Source organism: Nicotiana tabacum, chromosome 8 (genome assembly GCF_000715075.1).
Source record: "Nicotiana tabacum cultivar K326 chromosome 8, ASM71507v2, whole genome shotgun sequence".
Classification (NCBI taxonomy): Eukaryota; Viridiplantae; Streptophyta; class Magnoliopsida; order Solanales; family Solanaceae; genus Nicotiana; species Nicotiana tabacum.
The window spans coordinates 208,829,904-208,851,387 of record NC_134087.1 but is presented as its reverse complement, the minus strand read 5'-3'; the positions used below and the strand labels follow the sequence as shown (position 1 = coordinate 208,851,387).

The window sequence follows — 21,484 nt, the reverse complement described above, 5'->3', positions numbered from 1 at the left end:
TTAACTCTAACACACCGAATACCGATAACAAAACATGAAGAAACATAAAATAGGGGAAACAGGGCGGTAACTCACGTGACGACGGGCCGGGTCGTCACATTTGTTCATAGTTTGCATTTTACCCTTCATGCTAATAGTATTTCTACAAAATATAGACCATGCATTAAATAAGGAATCATTGTAGCTGTAGGCTTCCTTAATTAGGCACGCTAAAATTGAGGGATTAAATATTCTTCCAGATCTTCCAAACGCAAATCACGTACATTAATCTTTTTCGTCAGTTTCATTTCAAATTTAGTGTCTCTACATCAAACGCAATTATTCTTCTACAATTCAAAAACGAATTGATTATTCTTCTACAATTCAAAAACGAATTGATTATTCTTCTACAATTCACAAATAAAAAATGACTAAACCTTCTACAATTCTTCTACATCAAACGCAATTATGTCCAAATTTCAGTAATACAAAGCAAAGGAAAAGAGAGCAGTAATTCCACCATTGACAGCCATTAAAAAGCTTTGAAGTTTTGAATTCAAATTTGGGTTTTCAAAAATCATTATTTGTTTGGATTGGGTGTTGTTGCAAATAATTGAGAATATGGTTTGGAGTTTATATCTCAATTTTGAGGGGTTTTGGTGAAGATTAGACTTGATTTGGGCTGAATTTCGGATTGAAACTCGAAGAAGAAGAAGACGTGACATACATTATATTGCAGAAATTGTAGAAAACTTGTAGATAAATTGTAGTTAAATTGTAGAAAAATTGTATTCTGTTGTTTATTGATTTTTCTTTTATTCATTTAACTATTGTATGAAAGTTGAACAACGTTGTATAAAAATTATATTTAAGTGGTATTATATTGTAGTTGTATATAACTTAGTAGAAATAATGTACGAAAATTGTAGATAATTTGTAGATAAATTGTATGATATATAATTAGTTGTATGAAAATTATTTTTAATATGTATAAATCAGATACAAAATATACAAAAGACATATTGTATAAAATTTGTATGTAAGTTTTATGTTATTCTAGTTGTATTTCACTGGGCAGAAATAATGTGTGAAAGTTGTAGAAAATTATAGATAAGTTGTATTCCTCTATAACGGGAGATGTTGGCATATCAAGTAACTTTAGTGTTCCAAACGAACATGCATGAAAATAAAGATAAATTCTATTATGAATAATTGTCGAAATTTTGTAGATAATTTATAGAAACATTGAAATTCTGTATTTTCATATTAATTTTTCAAATGATATGAAGTTTTATTGTAGAATAAATGTAGAAAACAAGCCATTGTAAGTCTTATTTGACTCATTCCTCACATTCAACCTATTCTACAAATTCACGCCTCTTTAAATACAATACAACCATACTTTCTTGAATTTAAAGGTATAGAATATATATAACTTAAAAAACATCTTCTCCTTTGCACAAGTTAGCTCCAAAACAGACGAAGTGGAATAACAAGCTCCCATCAAAACTTTTAACACAAAAACACAAAGCTCAAATTTTATGTTATTGTAGTTATATTTAACTGGATGGAAATTATGTGTGAAAGTTGTAAAAAATTATAGATAAGTTGTATTCCTCTATAACAGTTGATGTTGGCATATCAAGTAACTTTAGTGTTCCAGACGAACATGCATGAAAATAAAGATAAATTCTATTATGAACAGTTTGTAGAAATTTTGTAGATAATTTGTAGAAATATTGAAATTCTGTATTTTCATATTAATTTTTCAAATGATATGTAGTTTTGTTATAGATTACATGTAGAAAACAAGTCATTGTGAGTCTTATTTGACTCATTCCTCACATTCAACCTATTCTACAAATTCACGCCTCTTTAAATACAATGCAACCATACTTTCTTGAATTTAAAGGTATACCAATATATATAACTTAAAAAACATCTTCTCCTCTGTACAAGTTAGCTCCAAAACAAACGAAGTGGAATAACAAGCCCCCATCAAAAATTTTAACACAAAAGCTCAAAAATAAATCGGACAGGAGTTTACAAATTTTCTACAATTTATCTACAATTTTTCTACAATCTTTGCAATATAATGTATGTCATGTCTTCTTCTTCTTCTTCTTCTCCTTCTTCGGATTTCAATCCGAAATTCAACCAAAATCAAGTCTAGTCTTCACCAAAACCCCTCAAAATTGAAATATAAACTCCAAAAATAACACCCAATCCAAACAAATAATGATTTTTGAAAACCCAAATTTGAATTCAAAGCTTTTTAATGGCTATCAATGGTGGAATTGCTTCTCTCTTTTCCTTTCCTCTTATATTATTGAAGGAACCCGAAATTATAACCATCAAAAGTTATTGCTGTGTATGAACTTTGAAGATTTGACTTCAATTTTGACTGGTTGTAGAAGAAAAAACCTTGATTTTGGACGTTAATGGTAGAGGGTTTCAATTGTTTTTCTGTTTTTTTTTTTTTTTGATTTTTGGATGTGTGGTGATACGTGGGTGAGGATGTGGGGTTGGGAGAGAGAAACGTGGTGGTGATGGTGGGAGAGGGGGAGGGATTTGGAGGAATATACGGTACCATAAATTTAGGAGTGATATAAGGTACAATTAATGTACAGTTAAAATACATTATGGTATAGAATTGATAATTAGGTATACTAAATGTAATTATATCAAACATTAAACATTGATGGTAATATAGTTTCATATATGGCATAGGAATAGGAATGTAAAAATTCCTTTTGAAAATTGATTTGGTACTCAAACAACTTAGAATTGCGTTAAAGAACTATATGTACATGCTAATAACTACTATAAAGAATTAGATTCCGTTTGCTTTTAAATATCCTTTTTTGTCTAGCAACTTGGTAAATCATTGCTACTTTAACAATTTATTGATAATTTGGAATTTTATTGTGAAAGAATTGAAATTTGTTGTTTTGTCATAAAGTACTTTCCCTAAGACAAGTTCCATTGGAAAAAAAAATGAAAACAAAGAACTTGCTTTTGGGATTACTTGATCCTATTAGTTGTTAATTTCATTATAATAGGAGATTTTGAGGAGCTTTATGGATGGAAGAAAACTAATCATAAAAATAGATATGCTTTTAAATATAAGTGTATTTTTTATTTTTGGATAAAACAAATTGAAGTGCCTTAAAATTTGGAAATGGCTGATACCATGAAATATTTAACAACGAGAACTTGGTAGTATTATAATTTTAAAAAATAGAATATATATGTGGTCAAACTTCTTTTACCGTTTAAGTAAATTTTATAAAAGTACTAAATAATTATTTTTCATAAATATGAGAATCAAATGAAGAGATGACATTTGCCATCTAACCGCAATTGTGGACGTGTTCTTGCAGAACGCAGATTTTTTGACTTTCTCATTCAATTTAAATTGAAAATCTATTAAAATTAATCAATTTATTATTATCATTAATACAGTAAATCTTAATCTAAAATTGACCTCCTTAACATGAATCATTTAAGCTGAACTAAAGTAAATTTTTGCATCACAAAAAAAAAAGTACCGTTGCATTCTTAACATGAATTAACAACTTAAATCACGAACTATGTGATTTCAAAATGTTTAGTTTCATTTTGTTTTTTGATTGCGTCAAAAAACAATTATGAGTTTGTTTACACTATATGTTATACTTTGTTATTTTTTATTTTAAGGAATTGATTATTAAATAATTTTAGAATATATACGCAATTGAAATTGTTTTACTTTTGGTATGCGATATAATATTTAACAAAAAATATTCGTGTATCGCACGAACATAGAGACTAGTCTATATTAAAAGCATAAAGCAACAACAACAACAACAACCCAGTATAATCCCACTTAGTGGGGTCTGGGGAGGGTAGTGTGTACGCAGACCTTATCCCTACCCTGGGGTAGAGAGGCTGTTTCCAAATAGACCTCCGGCATCCTTCCCTCTCTTCATCTTATATGTTCACTACGCCAACTTCTTTAACTTCGTCTAACTCCTTTACAATCTTCTTTTTATTTTGGTTTCTCACCCGGTGTTCGGTACCCGTATTGGAGCCCAACTATATCCGGATTCACGCTGCGTAAGGCCCCATTCGGGGGGAAGCGCTCCCTACCAAGGATTTTTTCATACCCAGGGCTCGAACTCGAGACCTTTGGTTAAGGGAAGAGCAGTCTCATCCACTGCATCACATCATTTGGTGGTAGCTCCTTTACAATCTTCCAACCTGATAACTTTTGTTTATAGTATAAAATTCAAAAAGAAGTAAATTCTTTACTTACACTCAATACCAGTAAATTTTTGATTTTCTATTTGGTAGTAAAAACTAAGATCCCTAGATATTGGAAATTTGAAAAAATATTGCTTTAATCTTGAATGTTTCTTAAAGCATAATAATCAATTTGATATTGATGGTTTAAATTTATTTTCTGAATTAAAATTATTAAGGAAAACAACACAATTAGAAGATAATAGTGTAATTGATACATTTAATTAAATAAAAAAATTTAATTCTTTTTGAAATGCTTAAATTTCTTATGAAATAATGTTAATAACTCATGTTACCGTTGCTTCAACGGAAAGGAGTTTTCAAAACTAAAATTGATAAAATCTTACCTAAGAACAGCAATGTCACAAGAAAGGCGATTAAATGAATTAGCTATATTGTTAGTTGAGAAATACTTATTAGGAGTTATTGACTATAAGAAAATCATTAATAACTTTGTATCTAAGAAAAACTAAAAAATAGACTTCAAATAAATAATAAAAAAAATAAAAAGTTAAGGCCCCTCATGAAGTTTGGCTTTAGGCCACAAAAGTCGTCGGGCCGCCCCTGATGGAGAGTTTCAATTCTTTGAATTCTTACTTCTCACGATTAGTAACTTGAAAAGGTTTTGCATTATGTTACATGATTCAGATAAAAAATTAATTTATATAGGTAAAATCTTAATTGATTTTAAATTCTTAAATATTAAAATATATTCAATAAGGAACGATTTAATTAGCAGAAGTTTAGTTGATTTTGAAATCCTAAATATTAGGAAGGTAGCCTATATTACGATTTTGTCCAATTTGAAATCTGTTTTTACAGGGTAAAAACGTGAATGATATTTTGCTAAGATGCTTTGTGTTTTTAATGGTAAGCAACCTCCACTTCCAACCAATAGGTTGTGAGTTCGGGTCTGAAGGAATAAACATATAATTAAAGTGACAATGAAGGCCTAATAACTTATATAAAATCAAAATTGAAAAGAAACAGACAAATAACATTGTCTAACTATTATAAGATCCAACTATTTTTTTTGTGCCTAAAATATAATTTTATTTTAAATATTATAGGATCCAACGTATGCTGCATAATATTTAATATTTAATTCATGATTTTTACTCGATCTATGTTTCTTTACTCAAGTTCTACCCTAAGGATTATTTTAAGAAGAATATAATTTATTAAGAAATTTTTTATTAATGTAATAAACATGTGTCACACACGTATACTAAAACTAGTTGTAAGAAATGGCTTGACCAACTAAAATTAGTGCGATCGTGTTAACTGTTAACCATTATGCCTTCATGAAAAAAATTCTAATTACATGCCCAGATGGAATAGGTAGCGAGCCAGAGTTGTCAAAAGCGAAAAGCTCTTTAAAGCGCTCTAGGTTGTTGGAGCTTTAAGCGCAAATCGCACTTAAAGTGGGGGCTTTAGTAAAAAAGAGGCGCAATGATACATATATACATATATTAAAGAATAAAACAACAAGTTCATTCGTAATGTTTCCTTTATAGCTAATACACTTATTTTCTGATTATGTTTGTTGTTTAGTGTCCCTTAATTTACGACAAAACTCATGGGCAATGAGGTGCATTTCTTAATGCCTTGCCTTAGACTGAAGAGCAACTTAAGCGAGGCGAAGCGCTCTCTCTGAGCTTTTCTAAGCTTTAGGGCTTAAGCACGCCTTGAATGAGCCTTTGATAATACTATAGTGACTTAGTGAGCAACCTGTTAGGTTTATATTTTACACATATTTTTCCATCTCTAAATCCAATTACAATCATAGATGCTAAGGAACATAACAGATATTTAAAAGTTTAGTAATATCACTAACAATTCTACAAACTCAAAGTATGGTAATATAAAACTTAGACCCATTATTACAATCTAGAGAAATAACATCTCCTTGAAAAAGCCATATACAATAACAACAACAACTACTACTACTACTATGATCCAGTAAAATTTCATAAGTGGGGTCTGGGGAGGATAGTGTGTACGCAAACCTTACATTTACCCCGAGGGATAGAGAGGTTGTTTCCAATAGGCCCTCGGCTCAAGAAGACGAAAAGAGAAAGCCATATAGTATTGCTAAAACCTGGTAACGTAATGGTAAATTGGAACAATGGACGTCAATCCTTCAGCTCTTAAACACCTTAGCTAATGTCACTCTGAATTATCACACTACCTCCAACAACAGTGATAAAACCAGAATGTCACTCTGAATCGAAATAACTCCCGCTTTAATAAGATGGTTGTACTGCTCAGGGGCGAAGCTATGTTGGCCCAAGGGTGGTCAACTGAACACCTTTCGCCGAAAAATTATACTACGTATAAAGTAAAATATTACTTGTTATTGATTAAAAAATAGACTTTGAACACCCTTGCATAGCCCACTGGCAAAGGGTGTTCAAACCCTTGTTGAACTTATTGACTCCGCCGCTGGGTTTTTTTTTTTTGATTTGCACCGGGTGTCCGAGTCTCTTCGAGCCCCGACTAATCCCGGGGGTGCATAGGCCCTTGGCAAGGAGTTTTCTGCAAGTGCACCACGGTTAATTCAAGTTTTACCCAATCCGGTGACCTTCAGAAATTATTTGCACCCAGTGAACTTATTGACTCCGCCGCTGGTTTTAGTGCTGTAGAAAAGAAACATAAAAGGGTCAGTACTAGTTTGACAAGGCACAAGCTTCCAAAGACAGATTTAGAGCTTGTTCAAGCAAATTCACTTTTATTTGTCATATTTCGCTTTTCGAGAGTCAACTTGATTAATTTTTTAAAACTAAATTGCGTTAGATTTTCTTAATATTTTAAAACTAAAATTTTGATATTTGGAAACTATACAAAAAAATACTTTATAATTTATAATTTTTCTCATATCAATATGGTAAAAGAATACATGTTAAACATGTTGGTCTAAGTTTATGTAATTTAACTCTCGAAAATTGAAACATGACAAGTAAAAGTAAACGGCGGGAGTACATCATTAAGCTCGGGAGGGTTTGGTCATTATATTTACAACTATGACTTGGCATCTCCTTTATTAATTATTTGCAATATTTTTTATTCACGCAATCAAAATGAAGCATAGAGTCATCCAAATGTTATGTGTATTAATCAAGAATAGAAAAGTTTAGAAAAGATAAAAAGCAAGCAAAAGAACGGCAAGGACATTATACAAACTAGTTTAAGTTTATTAAGGAAATTCTTTTTTACTCTTTTGGTGTTCCTTAGGATGTAGATTATTTTCTCTAAATAGGAGGAATCTCATCATAGAACTATGTTGTTTAGTATCCTATTTTCCAAACCATTTTACAGAATTGAGTTTGTTCAATCTTCACTAGGGATTGGGAGTATGGCCTAGTCCAGCTCCTAAGTAACTTTGTGATAAATACATGTGTGTCATAAGCAATTATGGAAAGTTCATTCTGGAATATAATCTATATTCTATATATTATTAAAAGGAGAGGAAAAAATCCTCTCCTTAAGCAAAGTGGCAGCTTAGAAAAAAGCCACATGGAATAAGTAGTTAATAATTAGTTATTTAGTTAATAATTAGTTATTGGTTATTATTTTTGAATTTAAATATCTATAAAATAATATATTTTATAATAAAAAAATATTAAAAAAATTGTCCATTCAAATTGGAGAGTAGTTTCAAGTTAGAGTTTATAAATTATTTTAAAATAAAAAACTAAAATTACCATATAATAAAAAATGCCAATTTAAAATTTCTTTGTTTTTGAAAATGATTTTTTGTTTTTATTTTTAAAATAAAAAGATTATTTATTCAGAAAATATTATTGAGAATAATATAATAAACTAAAAAAATAAAAATATACGTATCTTCTATTATATTATGAGAAGAAAGTAGCATACAAAAATTTAAATAAAGTAATCTATATATTAGTAAAAGGAGAGGAAAAAACCCTCTCCTTAAGTCAAGTGACGGCCTAGAAAATATTCCAAGATTATATAAGTCCCTTTAATTTAATAGAGATTTTATTCATTAAAATTCAGATAATATTATTAACAACATAATAATAATATTTAAAATAAAAAATATTCCAAGATTATTAAAATATATATATCTTCTCTAATATTACAAAAAGAAAGAGAGCAGACAAAACATTTAAACAAAGTAATATGCTAAATAAAAATTTCTATTAACAATGTAAAATTACTAAACATTGGATAATAGAATAAAGAAAAATATAGAATAAAAAAATTATTCAAAGACTGTATAAGTCCCTTTACATCTTGTTTGGGTGGTTGTTACATATCGTTTCATAATATATCGTATCGTATTGTATTGTGTTGTACTATATCGTTTGATAAATACAATGTTTGGATAGATTACGTCGTTTGCCATTGTTTCATGATATCACACACCAACAATATGAAGAATAAACTTGCAATATTATAAAGAAAAATTATGATACATGGTAAAATTATTATATAAAAAGGTATGACAAAGGATAAAATAAAATTATTTAATAATAATGAAGGGTGAGATTGAGAGAAAAAGACAAGGTAACGATGCGACCACACCAAATCTGTCGTTACATAAAGTGGCACATTTCGTCATTATGTAACGACGGATTTAACGATACGATACAATAAAATTTAAGTAACAATCAAAACAAACATCATATTTAACGTAACAATACGATACAATACAATGGGTAACAACCATCCAAACAAGCTGTTAATTTAATAATGATTTTAATATTGACCGCGCATTGCGCGGGTACGGCTACCAGTATTATACTTACATGAGATACGAACATCCACGGGTTTGATTCCAAGTTCTTCTTGTTCTTCTTGAATTCGTACAGCAGAAGCCTCGAGTTCAGTTGTACAGTTGGTTAACTCAATTAGTTGTAGTGAGTCAATATATGCAAAGACAATGGGTATCTCTTCCAAGGACCTGCAATGTCTAAACAAGAGGCGCTCAAGGACAGGAAAATTGTCATCTGTGGCTTTCCAGTACTTGAGATCACAATGCTCAATTAGCAAAAGCTTCAATCGAGTAAATCCTCCTTCAATTGGATACCATTCTTCGCCAATACAAGCTTTCCACATCAACTTCAGCACCTCAAGGTTAGGCAACTCACCTACGATGTTCAAGTCCTCCCACCTTACATAAGTTGACTTCAGCTTTAACTTCCTGAGTGTTACTGGAAAAGCTTTTGCACTTGGAATAGTCGCTGGTGAAATCCGCCAGTTTTCTGATGAGCCCCACCTACGAAATTCAAAACTCAATGTTTCAAGTTGATGTAGATGGACAAGATTGTCGAAAAGTCTAGATTCTTGAAAGATTTCATAGTCATTGGCATGTCCATGGATTACTAACTTCTTAACATTCCGAATCCCTGAAATAACCTCCTTTGTGCAACTACTTGGAGACAAGCCAGAAATACTATGTATGTTTGAAAAAGCCAAGTAGCTCTCCTCGTTATCAGATTCCCTTGGAGGATTTGACAAATAAAATTTATGTAGTCTGAGCTGACTTAATTGCATTAGTTCCCAAATTTTCTCCGTAAAAGTCTCATATCTAGGACAACGCCATTTAACAATGAGCGTTTGCAGATTCCATAATCTGTAAATTTCTGGAGGTACGTAAAAATCCTCGCCGAAGCCGGACAATGCTAGGAACCTCAACCAAATGAGACATAGTACATGTGGAGGGAAACTTCTTAACTTTGTGGTACCCAAGTCCAAGATTCTAAGTAAACTAAAATGAATAAGCTCTGAATTGAGAGTAAAAGTTGAATTAAGACAAAAAGAGAAAATGGAACGAGTTCGTTTCAAGAGAGTGTAATCATCATCATCTGTCTGCCTGCTTATCATATGGTCATGTTCGGGGGTAAGAAGGGCCAAACACATTCTATCATCAGTCCATCGCTTAAAGGGATGCATTTTATGCGTACTGAGATTATGACATTCTGGAGAAAAAGCATGGCTTTGAGCTTCTTTTGCATCTGAATCACCATCTCCACCAGAATCGTCACCTTCATCCAAATCATCATCTTCATATGATTTATCAAAAACAATGTCTTTCATGACAAAAATGTCTTGGCTTTGAGCTAATTCTCTCAAGCACAGCTCATGTATTAGATCATGAACCTTACATGATCTAATTTTTGTGCCATCCAACCTTTTCTTCCAGACAAGAACTAGATGTCTGTCGAGAAGATCTTGTAAGCACTTCTCAGCCTCTCTTTCCACGTCTTTTTCTGACTTCAGGAAGCCCTCAGCCATCCAGAATCTCACCAAACTCTTCACCGAAATCTCAGTGTCTTCTGGAAAAATCCCAAAATACAGAAGGCATGCTTTTAGGTCACTGGTTAAGTGATTGTAACACAACCCAAGCACATGTCGATATCGTTCATATGGATCTTTTGTGACAAATGACACGACATCTTCAGCAATATTTTCCCAATCTTCTATTGTCCTTTTAGATCTGGAGAGAAGCCCAGAAATCACGAGAATAGCTAGTGGTAACCCTGTGCAATACTCTATAATTTGCTTCCCAATAGTCTCGAACTCATATGGTAATGCTTCATTTACAAACACCATACTTTTGGCAAGGTTCCAACTCTCATCTGGGTCCATGAGGTCCATCTGCAAAGAAAGATTCTCTGTACCAGCATAATAAGCTACTTCTTTGTTACGGGTAGTCAACAATATTCGACTCCTATTGTTGCAACATGGAAAGCAATGTCTCACGTCATCCCATGCGTTACTGTTCCACATGTCATCCATGACAATTAAATATCTCTTACCCATTAAACTTTTTCGTAGCATGTATGCTAGCCTTGACTCATTACCCAAGTCAAATCTGTCAGGTATTGTGGAATGCAGAAGGCTTTTGAGGATATCTTTTACATTATACTGTTGAGATACAGTAGTCCAGGCACGAACATCATAATGAAATCGAATTGATTCATAATCGTAAACTTCTTTTGCTAAAGTCGTTTTACCGATGCCCCCCATCCCGATGATCGAGATGACTTTGAGATCAGACGAGCCATCATATTGTGTCAGTTTTTCCAGCAACCATTTCCTTTGATAAAGGCTCACCGTATTATAATCTTGAATGTTTGGTGACTCATTCTGGACATGATCAATGTCCTCTGCTACTTGTTTTAGGCTATTAAAAAGCCTCTTATGTTCCTTTTCTTTATGCATTTCATCATTTGCCATTACAGCTTCTGTTAGTCTCAGTTGAATTGTGTGTTCCACAGCATTTGTGACGTCTTTTATCTGCGCTTCCAAATATGCCATTTTCTCAGTATCATTGCTTTTCTCAAAATTCTTGAGAAATACTTCCAAGGAACTAACTTTTCTCTGAAGAGTGAGAAATTCTTCTTTGTGGTCGCAAATTAGAGATTGCATTGGCGACTTGGATGTCAAGAGTAGTTCTATCATTCTCATAAGAGAAGCAATACTAGCATAAGCCATATCTATTCTATTCCAATTATGACCTGAAAGCTGCAAGATTTAGGACGTCAATGGTATATATAACATGATCAATAAAGTTGTAAAAGGGAAGGCAAAAACAGAGAGAACATCGGGTAGATTTTCAGCCATCACTGTCTCAAATCTCAATCGATTCTACGACTTGATCATTTAAAAAGAAATCGAGAGTTTTTTGTATCTTCAAAAAACATTGCGTCTATTTCATCTTCATGTCATCAATGTTACTAAACATGGTTTTTCACTACTTATAAACTTTGATCTCTAATCCTCAGAATTTGGTTAAAGATAAGTGAAACAATAGTCTTTACTAGATCTGGTACCCATATTTCTAGGTTATTAATCTCTTAAAACTATCCTTCACACTCAATGCACAAAAAACTATGGTTCTGTACGAATGATGTTCTATAACTACAGGAATCACGTGGGTGCGCCAAAAGGAAATAAGGGATAAAAGGCTACTCCTCAAGTGTACAAAATCCTTCTCAATTCTATCAAAAGCAATCCTATTACTCTCTCCATACGGTCCACATCAGTGCTCCTGGAGCAACTAAGGTCCAGCCAAATGGAACTTTTTTGACCATGCCTGGCATTACCCATTAAAGACCTAACCAACACAGTATTTTCCATAACAAGCGAGATGCTATGAGATGAAAGCTACTTCCTAAAGTAAATCGATAGCAACTACCCCCTCCGTTTCAATTTATGCGACATAGTTTGACTTAACACGGAATTTAAGGAAAAAGAGATTTTTGAAACTTGTAATCTTAAACATATCCCCCAGACCCCACTTGTGGGATTATACTGGGTCGTTGTTGTTGTTGTAATCTTAAACATATCATAACATTTATGTGGCTATAAGACTTTTGAAACTTGTGGTCATAAACATGTTAATATTTGTGTGGCTAAATATAAAAAAGTGTCATTCTTTTTGAAGTGAACTTATAAGGAAAGTGTGTCACATAGATTGAAACGGATTGAATAGTATGTATTTGTAATGAAAGAAATACTAAGGAAACCTTGCCACATATTGCACCCTGCTTTTTTTTGTTTTATTAAAAAGCAGTATGAAGAAAATACTGCAGCAAGTCAAAAGAGCTAAACTTGGAACATCAGATCTCTATAAAATCCAACATATTGCACCCTTGGATTTTCCAACATCAAAATCTGGAAAGGGAACTTTACTTGAAAATTCTGGTCAAATTATATCTTTAAATAGAATTAGAAAGCATTAAAGTTCCACAAATGAACTCTTTATATCAGGTAGGCAAAGTTGAAACTATTATTCAAGAGGTGAACTGCAAACTTTGATGTATACTTTTCCCTAGTTTAAAAAGGAAGAAAATTAGATCTATCCTAAAATTAGATTTGTAGTAGCGCAAAAAGCTAAAACTTAATATAAGAAATACTTGGAGAAAAATATATAAGAAACTTAATATGAATAACAATCAACAAATGGATAAAGCACAAAACATACAGTACAGTAACCAAGAAAAAGATCTCAGAAGACATAAAAAAGGCATACCTCAAATGGTATGTGCAAACAAATTACCAAGTAAATTGCAAACAAGAACTAAAGATTTGACTAATTTGGATGAGATGACAACTTCAATTAGGGAAATACAATATTATACCACATGGGTGTTAGTATATTACAAATCAAGTTGGTTATATATAGTACTTTCACTTAGCTGGTTTTAATGGAGATTAGAGATTAATAAGTCAAAGAAAGAAGTGGGAAGACAAAGACAAATCAAGTTGGTTATATATAGTACTTTCACTTAGCTGGTTTTAATGGAGATTAGAGATTAATAAGTCAAAGAAAGAAGTGGGAAGACAAAGAAAGATGGCATACCTTGGACTGATTGAAATGGTGTCTGCAATCATATTACCACCAAGTTAATTTTATATTAAACAAAGAAAGACTTGATTTTATAAAAACCGGATGACAATCACTGGCTTAATCAATAATTACTTTCTCTTTTTAATTTAAATGACACATTTTCCATATTAATGTATTCCAAAAAGAATTATACATTTCTATATTTAAAAATAAATTTAACTTTAAACTTTCCATTCTACACAAGCTTTTATAACTACACAAATATCATGACCCACTAAACTTTTGCACCCTAAGCTTTTAGCACCACATATTTTACAAAAGTTATCTTTTTATCCCTTAAACTTTGTGTCAAGTCAAACTACAACAACTACCACCCAATAAAATCCCACTAGTTGGATCTGGGGAGCGTAGAGTATACGCAGACCTTATCCCTGTCTTGGAGGGGTAGAGAGGCTGTTTTTGGGAGATCCTCGACTCGACAATAATATTAGAAAAGAATATGTTAAGTCAAACTATATCATCAAAGTCGAAATGGAGGGAGTAGCTGGTTAATCAGAAACTCTAAATTCATATTAGCTTGCTTGGTTACCTGCCACTAAATTTTGATGGCCAAAACCCACCACCATAGGGCAGCATACCCTGGGTTTATGGCTTGAATAAATAAATATAACAATATCAATGATCCAGTAAAATCCCACTAGTGGATCTGGAAGGGTATTGTATATGCAGACCTTATCTCTGCCTAGGTTTGGCTCAAGAAGAGGAAAAGACGAATAATAAATAATAATTAAAAAAAAGATTCTGCAAGCAAATATGGTGGCCTATTGCTAAAGGGGCGGGTTCATTAACCCGATCATGTGCCACTAGCCTCGACATTTCTGGGTGATTAAAAAAATTTCCAGAATACTCTTTTTATTTTTCAAAAGTTCTCACTATTGTTTTTTTTATTTTTTTCAGAAAAATAACTATAGCCCCTGTAGCAGACCAGCAATCCTCTCACCAGTCAAGGATAGCAATTGACAATAATTGGTAGAACAAATACGTGTAATATTGAGACAGAACTGAGTAATAATGGAAAAAATAAAAATAATGCTCTTCGCTTGAATCAATAGCTTGTTGTTGTGTAACAATCAAAACATTTACGGTCGAAAACTGTGGGAATTGGTCGCCGGTGGTGGAGAACGATCGCCGGAGCGAGAGACATTGCAGAGGCGGCAGTGGAGAGGGGGAGTTGTTCTCCGGCGGGACCTCCGTCCACGTCAGCAAATGGACGGTGGAGGTGTGGTGGCTTTCGTACAGGTGTTGCTCTCTCCATTGTTGAGTTTTGTCCGGTAGCTGAAGTGTGTAGATTTTTTGCATCTTCTTTTTATTTATTTTCATTGTTTGTTATTTTCCACGTGTTGGCTTAGAAATTTTATGGATAATCACCCAATTCTTACTTTATTACAACCTAAAGTTGCTAAATTATACTTCCTCCGATCATTTTACTTTTGGATTTTGATATACCCATTAAGTAAATACGAACTCAAAACATATATTCATTAAATTAATTTTAATTAATTACTTCTTCTATTCTAATTTATGTAAACCTATTTTTTTTGTCTGTTCCAAAAAAAATGAACCCTTTCTAAATTTGATAACAATTTAGCTTAAAGTTACAATTCTACCCTTAATGAAAAGCTTTTATAACCACACAAATACTCTGGGCCCCATTTGGATTTGTTTAGGACTACAAATTTTAAAAGTCTTCATTTTTTTCTTAAAAAACTTCGTGCCCAGTCAAACAGGTTCACATAAATTGGAACGGAGAGAGTATTATCTTGACTATATAAGGGCAAATTTTAAAAAAATAAATTAATTCCTTCTTAATTATATAAATGGACACTTATTTTGGACCAAAATAGAAGGTGAAATAATCACTTATTGTGGACCGAAAGGAATAATATTTTGTAAAAAAAATTGAAAAAATAAAAATCACTTGCTTTGCGTAAGTATCACAGAAGAGCAACTAAATAATTTTTTACCAACTAGGATCTTTTGGGTGAATGATACAGTTACCCACAAAAATTTACCCTTACTTACCCATTTATTTTTTTACCCATAGTAGTTTTTGTGGGGAATTTTCTCTTTTTTCTCCAATTCTTTTTTTATTTCTATGCTTCTTTTCTTTTTTTCCTTTTTTTCTTTCTTTTCTCCTTTTATTTTTTCTCGGTTTCTTCTTATAGTTTTCTTTTTTCTCTTTTCCTATTCATTTATTTTTGTCCAAATCGTATTATTGTTATTTTTACCATAACTTATTTCACACTTAATTTTGACTCCTTTATTTTTTTTTCTTTATTTCTTGTTGCTTTTCTAATTTCATTTAACTCCCTTTTTCCTTTTTTTTTCTTTAGTTCTTGTTCCTTTTCTAATTCCATTTACTGTTTTCACTATTTTTTATTATTTTCTTTTTATAAAAATGGTATGTGATATATCATTTTGGTATACAGTACAAATTCTTCTTCGTCAATTCAACACAATAAATTATACACTATTGAATAACCAAAATAAATAATATGTTATTTTGGTATATAGAGAATTGGTTCATATCTTTAAAAAAAATTAATAGTATACTATTGTAGTTAAATTATATACTCTTGAATTAATTATTGTATACCAATACAGTATACAATATACCATTTTGTTATATAGTACAAATCTGTCTTCTTTGATAGTTCAACTCAATTTCAACCAAAAGTTAAAAAAATGGACCCAATGAAAAAGTTTAAAATGACCAAATTATTATAATAATATACTATTATATTATATTGTATACTGTAGTAGTATATAGTTGGAATGAAATGTATACCAAAATGGTATATTTGTATACTATTTGGGTATACAATTTCAATTCATCTTCTTCTCTAGTTCAACTATATTTCAACCCAAATTTCTAAAATCTACTACAAAATTTCCACCAAATTGACTAGCGCTTTATCTACAACCTCCAATCAACTTTCCAAACAAACCCATGCAAGATCGAATCAAAACAATTCAAAAGTCAAATAAACCAAGTTATGAGTTTCAAGCTTCAAGGTCCTTCAATGGTGGATTTAAATTTTTGTACAATAATTCTCCGAAAACCAGATCAAAGGTACAATACACATCAAAGAACAATAACTAACGAATTTCAACAGTAAAACACAATAAAAAATCAGATTTGACATTTAGAACTCATTCATATGGAGTTTCAATTTTTTCTAGATTTGAATTACAATCATTATTTTTTTATGGTAATGACTAATATCAATTGAAAAGAAGATTATCACGGTGTAGTACTCTTGGCAATGTCGATAGAGGTTTATGATGATATTTACATGATTGTGGATCTTTTAAATGGAAGGAAAGATTATCAGATGGTTAAACAAAACTAGGGATGGGTAGGCTGGTAATTAGTTTTAGTTAAAAAGGTATATATTATAATAAGTTTAACAATGGGTAAAGACGGGTAAATACTTTGATTTTAGTAGGTAGCTTGTGTAGTTTTCTCATTTATTTCTGATTCAAGACTTAAGTTGCAAATGTTGATCTGTAATTTCGTAGTACTGTTAGAAAAGAAGAACAAAGTATATTTACATATGAAAAATACAATAATGAATTCTATAACAATCTGGAATCGTTAATCCATAGTTTTCCCTTTTCTCATTACATTTATTGTCAATATGCAAAACAGAGGTTTTCCCCTTACATGTTCAATGAAAACAAATGAAAATGAAGATGCAAGATAAAGAAGCTAAGGAGAAATTGTCCTTAATTGAAAGTATATGTGAAAAGATAACTATTATTTTTACATATTGAATTATGAACAAAACTAAAATTTGAAATATCTATGATAAGTCTGAACAATTCTATCAATCACACTGATCAGTGTAGAATTGTGTGGCCTTCTTTTTTTCCTTCCTTTTGACATATGAGGTGAGAAAATTCTTCCTTGTAAAACTTATCTTGAATTCTTGCGGAGCTCCTCCTCATATTTAGGATTTTTAGAGCACCACTTAAAAAGCAAAAAGAAAAAAGTACTAAATGGGAATCGATCCATACTTCTTTGGATAAATGATTCAACATTCAACCTTATGCATCATTCAACTTTTTTGGAGTACGAGGGTCAATCTATAATGGTACATCAATTTTGCTAAATATATATACAAAAAAAAATTAACGAAAAAACTATGGATTCACGTGTACCGTAAATATATAGGCTCTAATTTTGAGAGTAAAAGAGTAAGGAAACAACAAAAGTAGAACATAGAACGAGGTCGTTTCAAGAGATTGTTGCTGCCATCATCTGTCTGTCCCCTTATCAAATGATGATGTTTAGGGGTAAGAAGGGCTCTAAGAAATTAAATTGTAACATCCCGAACACCTTGAGCTTGTTTAGATGAAGCTTTGAAGTATGTTGATGTTTTATACTTCAAAACCACATAATAAGGGATGATTTGTGTGGTATCCAATTTTTTGCGTGCACAGATTATAGAAAGACCTAGTTCTTTTACGTGTTTCTTACACTACAGTTATAGAATAATAAATGCAGAAAGTAAAGAACATAATTATTTTTACATGAAAAACACCTGGCTCAAAAGGTAAAAAAAATTACAACATACTTCCTAGTAGAATTTTTTCCTAACATTCCACTAAATCACTGAGCCAAAACAGTGTTTACAAAACTCTTGTAAACCTAAAGATTACCTATAACCCTTTATAGCAACCAGCCCCAGGCTATTGCGACAACTTCAAGTTAACTCTATAACTTGAACAATACAACTCAAAACACCTAGTACAAATGTTTCTAAAGAAAGCTGAAAGGTACAACTCAAAAGCTCTATTACACTTGAACTAGAGTAAAAGACAGATACTTGGAACTGATTCTTCTATCTGGTTCATGTAGCTCCAAGTTCCCATACTTGAAATACACAAGAATTGCTTGCAAAATGTCGTACTATTTTGCTCTCAATTCTTGCTTAACTTCAGCGTTTGTGTGTCATCTGCAGAAAAGAACAAACTGATATTTATAGAGTTAGTAGAATATAAAATTACTAGAGTTCTAATGATTTACTCTTCCATGGTGGAATACTTTTAGTTATCTTCAATTTCTAACTCCTCTCTTATCTAGGATCAGGGGTGTATGCACGCCTAAAAAAGCGGTGAAACAAAGAAGGAAAGAATTGGGATAAGTCCGTCTCTGATATCGTGATAAAGATATGGATATTGGACCAAACAACAAATTCAGTATAATCCTACAGGTGAATTCTGGAAAGGGTAATGTGTATCTGCATGCAGACCTTACTCCTACCTTATGAAGGTAGAGAAACTGTTTCTGATTGACCCTCGGCTTAAGAAACAATGAAAATAAAATAACAAACAGTGGCAACAACAATGCAATAGAAGCAAATGACACAACATGTAATAATAAAGAGTTAGGAGTAAGAAAAATACAAAAATAGTACCTAACTCAACTTCATAAGTTAGCTCATGAGGTGAGGATTGCCCAAGCCATATAAAGAGACCAAGTCCCCCATCCCTTAACCAATGTGGGAGACTCAACAATCTCCTTATTTGAAAGTAAAAACAGATATCCATTATTTTTACATTATGAACTATGAATGAATTTAAGTTTGTACTATCCATGATAAATCTGAACAATTCTTCAGTCATCATTATCATCAGCTTTTTCTTCTTTTACTTCGTCGTCGTCATCATCATCATCATCTTCGACGTCGTCGTCGTCGTCACCATCATCTGAATCATCATGAAGTCATATAATTAAAATATTTTGGGGTCTTTTCTTTATACAAACTAAAACTATACGTCCAACATTATAAAATCTTAAGCACATAGCGCGTTAAATCTTCAACGGAGAACATTCATCTACAACTACACAAAATAACAACATCTAACACCATTTTAACCAGTACTACTATTTTTCTAATTTAATTTGCTTTTTTTTATCTAACGTCTAACGAGTGCAGCTTTAATAAATTATAACGAATTATGGGAAGTTCATGTAATATTATACTCACCTGAATATGATTATAGGATACGAACATGCACAGGTTCATTTCCGATGTCTTCTTGTTCTTGTTGAATTTCTGCAGCAGAAGCGTTGAGTATGGCCTTACAACCTTGTAACTCAATTAGTTGTAGCGTGTTGATTTCTGCAAACTCAATGGGTATCTCTTCCAACTCAATCCATCCTCTAATCAAAAACAAAAACTTCAGCTCCTAACATGTTATAGTTTTTACAAAAAACAAAACACAAATTCAAATCCAAAACTAATGTTGAAGTTCATAAAAAATATAACAAAAAAATACAAAACATGAAACAAAACTTCAGCTCCTATCTAAGGTATCATTGAACTATTATAAACTTCACTCTTACCTGATAGTGAAAATTTCCTGTGTATCTTCACCTACAAGTTCCTTGCAAATAGCTAGTGTTTCTGCATACCGATTGTCTTTCCCAATAGTGCTAGACACATCACTTGATGTCAGTTCTAAAGTACCAACAGGTGCTTGATCTCCATCACCAAACAAATTGCCTTTTCCAATATCACTTCCCAAAGCACAACTCGGTGCATGTTTTTCAGTATCAACAACTTGATCATCTACACCTTTCTCAGTTGTTAACTCTTCATCATTTCCATCTTTCTCTCCAACTTGTTGTTGAACATTTTCATCGCCTTCAATAGCCGATTCCTTACGTGTAGCATTATCATCTGCGACTTTATGCGATGCATCATGAGCAGCATGTTCTTCAGTATCAACAACTTGATTATTTGCACCTTGCTTGCTTCCAATATTCTCAATTGATAACTGTTCTTCATCATTTCTATCTGTGCTCAATCTATCAGCACTGGAACGTTCCTCTTCAACTTGTTCTTGAACATGTTGATCACTTTCAAAAGTCACTTCCTCACATGTAGCATTTACATCTGCAACTTTATGCGATGCATCATCAATAACGTTAATATCCGATAGATGATCGTAATAGTCGTTCATCCTATCATATTTTCCATGGTTACTCAAAACAAAATTTGCCATCGTCCATTCCATTTGATTTGTTGACAATCTTAAACAACTGTTCAAACTTCTCATCGAAATATTCCTAGAACAAAAATTACTAACAATGATTAATCTGAATAACATTAGCAGAAATAAAAAGACTGTTTTATAAATTAGCTTACCTTCGCTTTTTCAAAAACTGCATCCACAATAGCAGATCGCTTATCCTTTTTAAACTTATCAAAAGCTTCTTTCACGATCGTGCTTCTTTCTTTTTCTGCATGCCTTTGAACCTCCATCGTTACCCTCTAATATAGACACACAACAAAAATTCAGATATAGAAGAAAACTTCAGTTAAAAAACATGTTGTACTTTTACAAAAACAAAACCAAAAAACTTCAGATCAAAACTTACAGAACATATTGTGTTGAGTAATTCATTGTCATCAAACTCAGTTGTAGAATGGTTAGAACGACTCTGGGTACGAGATGATTCGCCAATAAAATGAGTTCGATTCGCTTCTTTTGATCGACTCCGACTACGTGGTGATTGGCCAATAACAGGAGTTCGATTCGCTTGTTTTGATCGGCTCAGACTACGTGGTGATTCACCAGTTGAAGGAGCCGCATTAAGTATCTTTGAACGAATCCGGCTGCATGGTAATTATCCAATTAAAGGCATTTAATTCAATTCCTCTTCTGTAAGAATTATATCCAATACCCTAAAGTTGCGATAATTCTGTTTAATACAAAAAAGTATATTATGAGGGGAAAAAAACTAATACGTCAACATATAAACACAAAGACAAAATAAAAGTAACTTACTTCATGACTACTGAAGAAATCAAAAAAGTTCGT

At 32.0% G+C, this 21,484-nt stretch overlaps 1 protein-coding gene across 3 annotated transcripts; it reads right to left on the bottom strand.

Moving 5' to 3' along the window:
- Positions 1-6,198: 6,198 nt before the first annotated feature.
- On the bottom strand, positions 6,199-14,988 carry LOC107809863 (putative late blight resistance protein homolog R1A-3). Of its 3 annotated transcripts, none has more exons than XM_016634587.2 (3): positions 13,271-14,988; positions 9,039-11,760; positions 6,199-6,902 (listed from the first exon to the last, which is right to left on the bottom strand). In XM_016634587.2, the coding sequence occupies exons 2-3, from the start codon at positions 11,728-11,730 to the stop codon at positions 6,850-6,852; spliced, it is 2,745 nt and encodes a 914-aa protein (XP_016490073.2). In that variant the 5' UTR covers positions 11,731-11,760; positions 13,271-14,988; the 3' UTR covers positions 6,199-6,849. The 3 variants fall into 3 exon arrangements, with proteins under 3 accessions (XP_016490073.2, XP_016490142.2, XP_075076221.1); XM_016634656.2 differs by having other exon boundaries at positions 13,601-14,988; XM_075220120.1 differs by having other exon boundaries at positions 6,200-6,902; positions 9,039-14,987.
- Between the last annotated feature and the right edge of the window lie 6,496 nt (positions 14,989-21,484).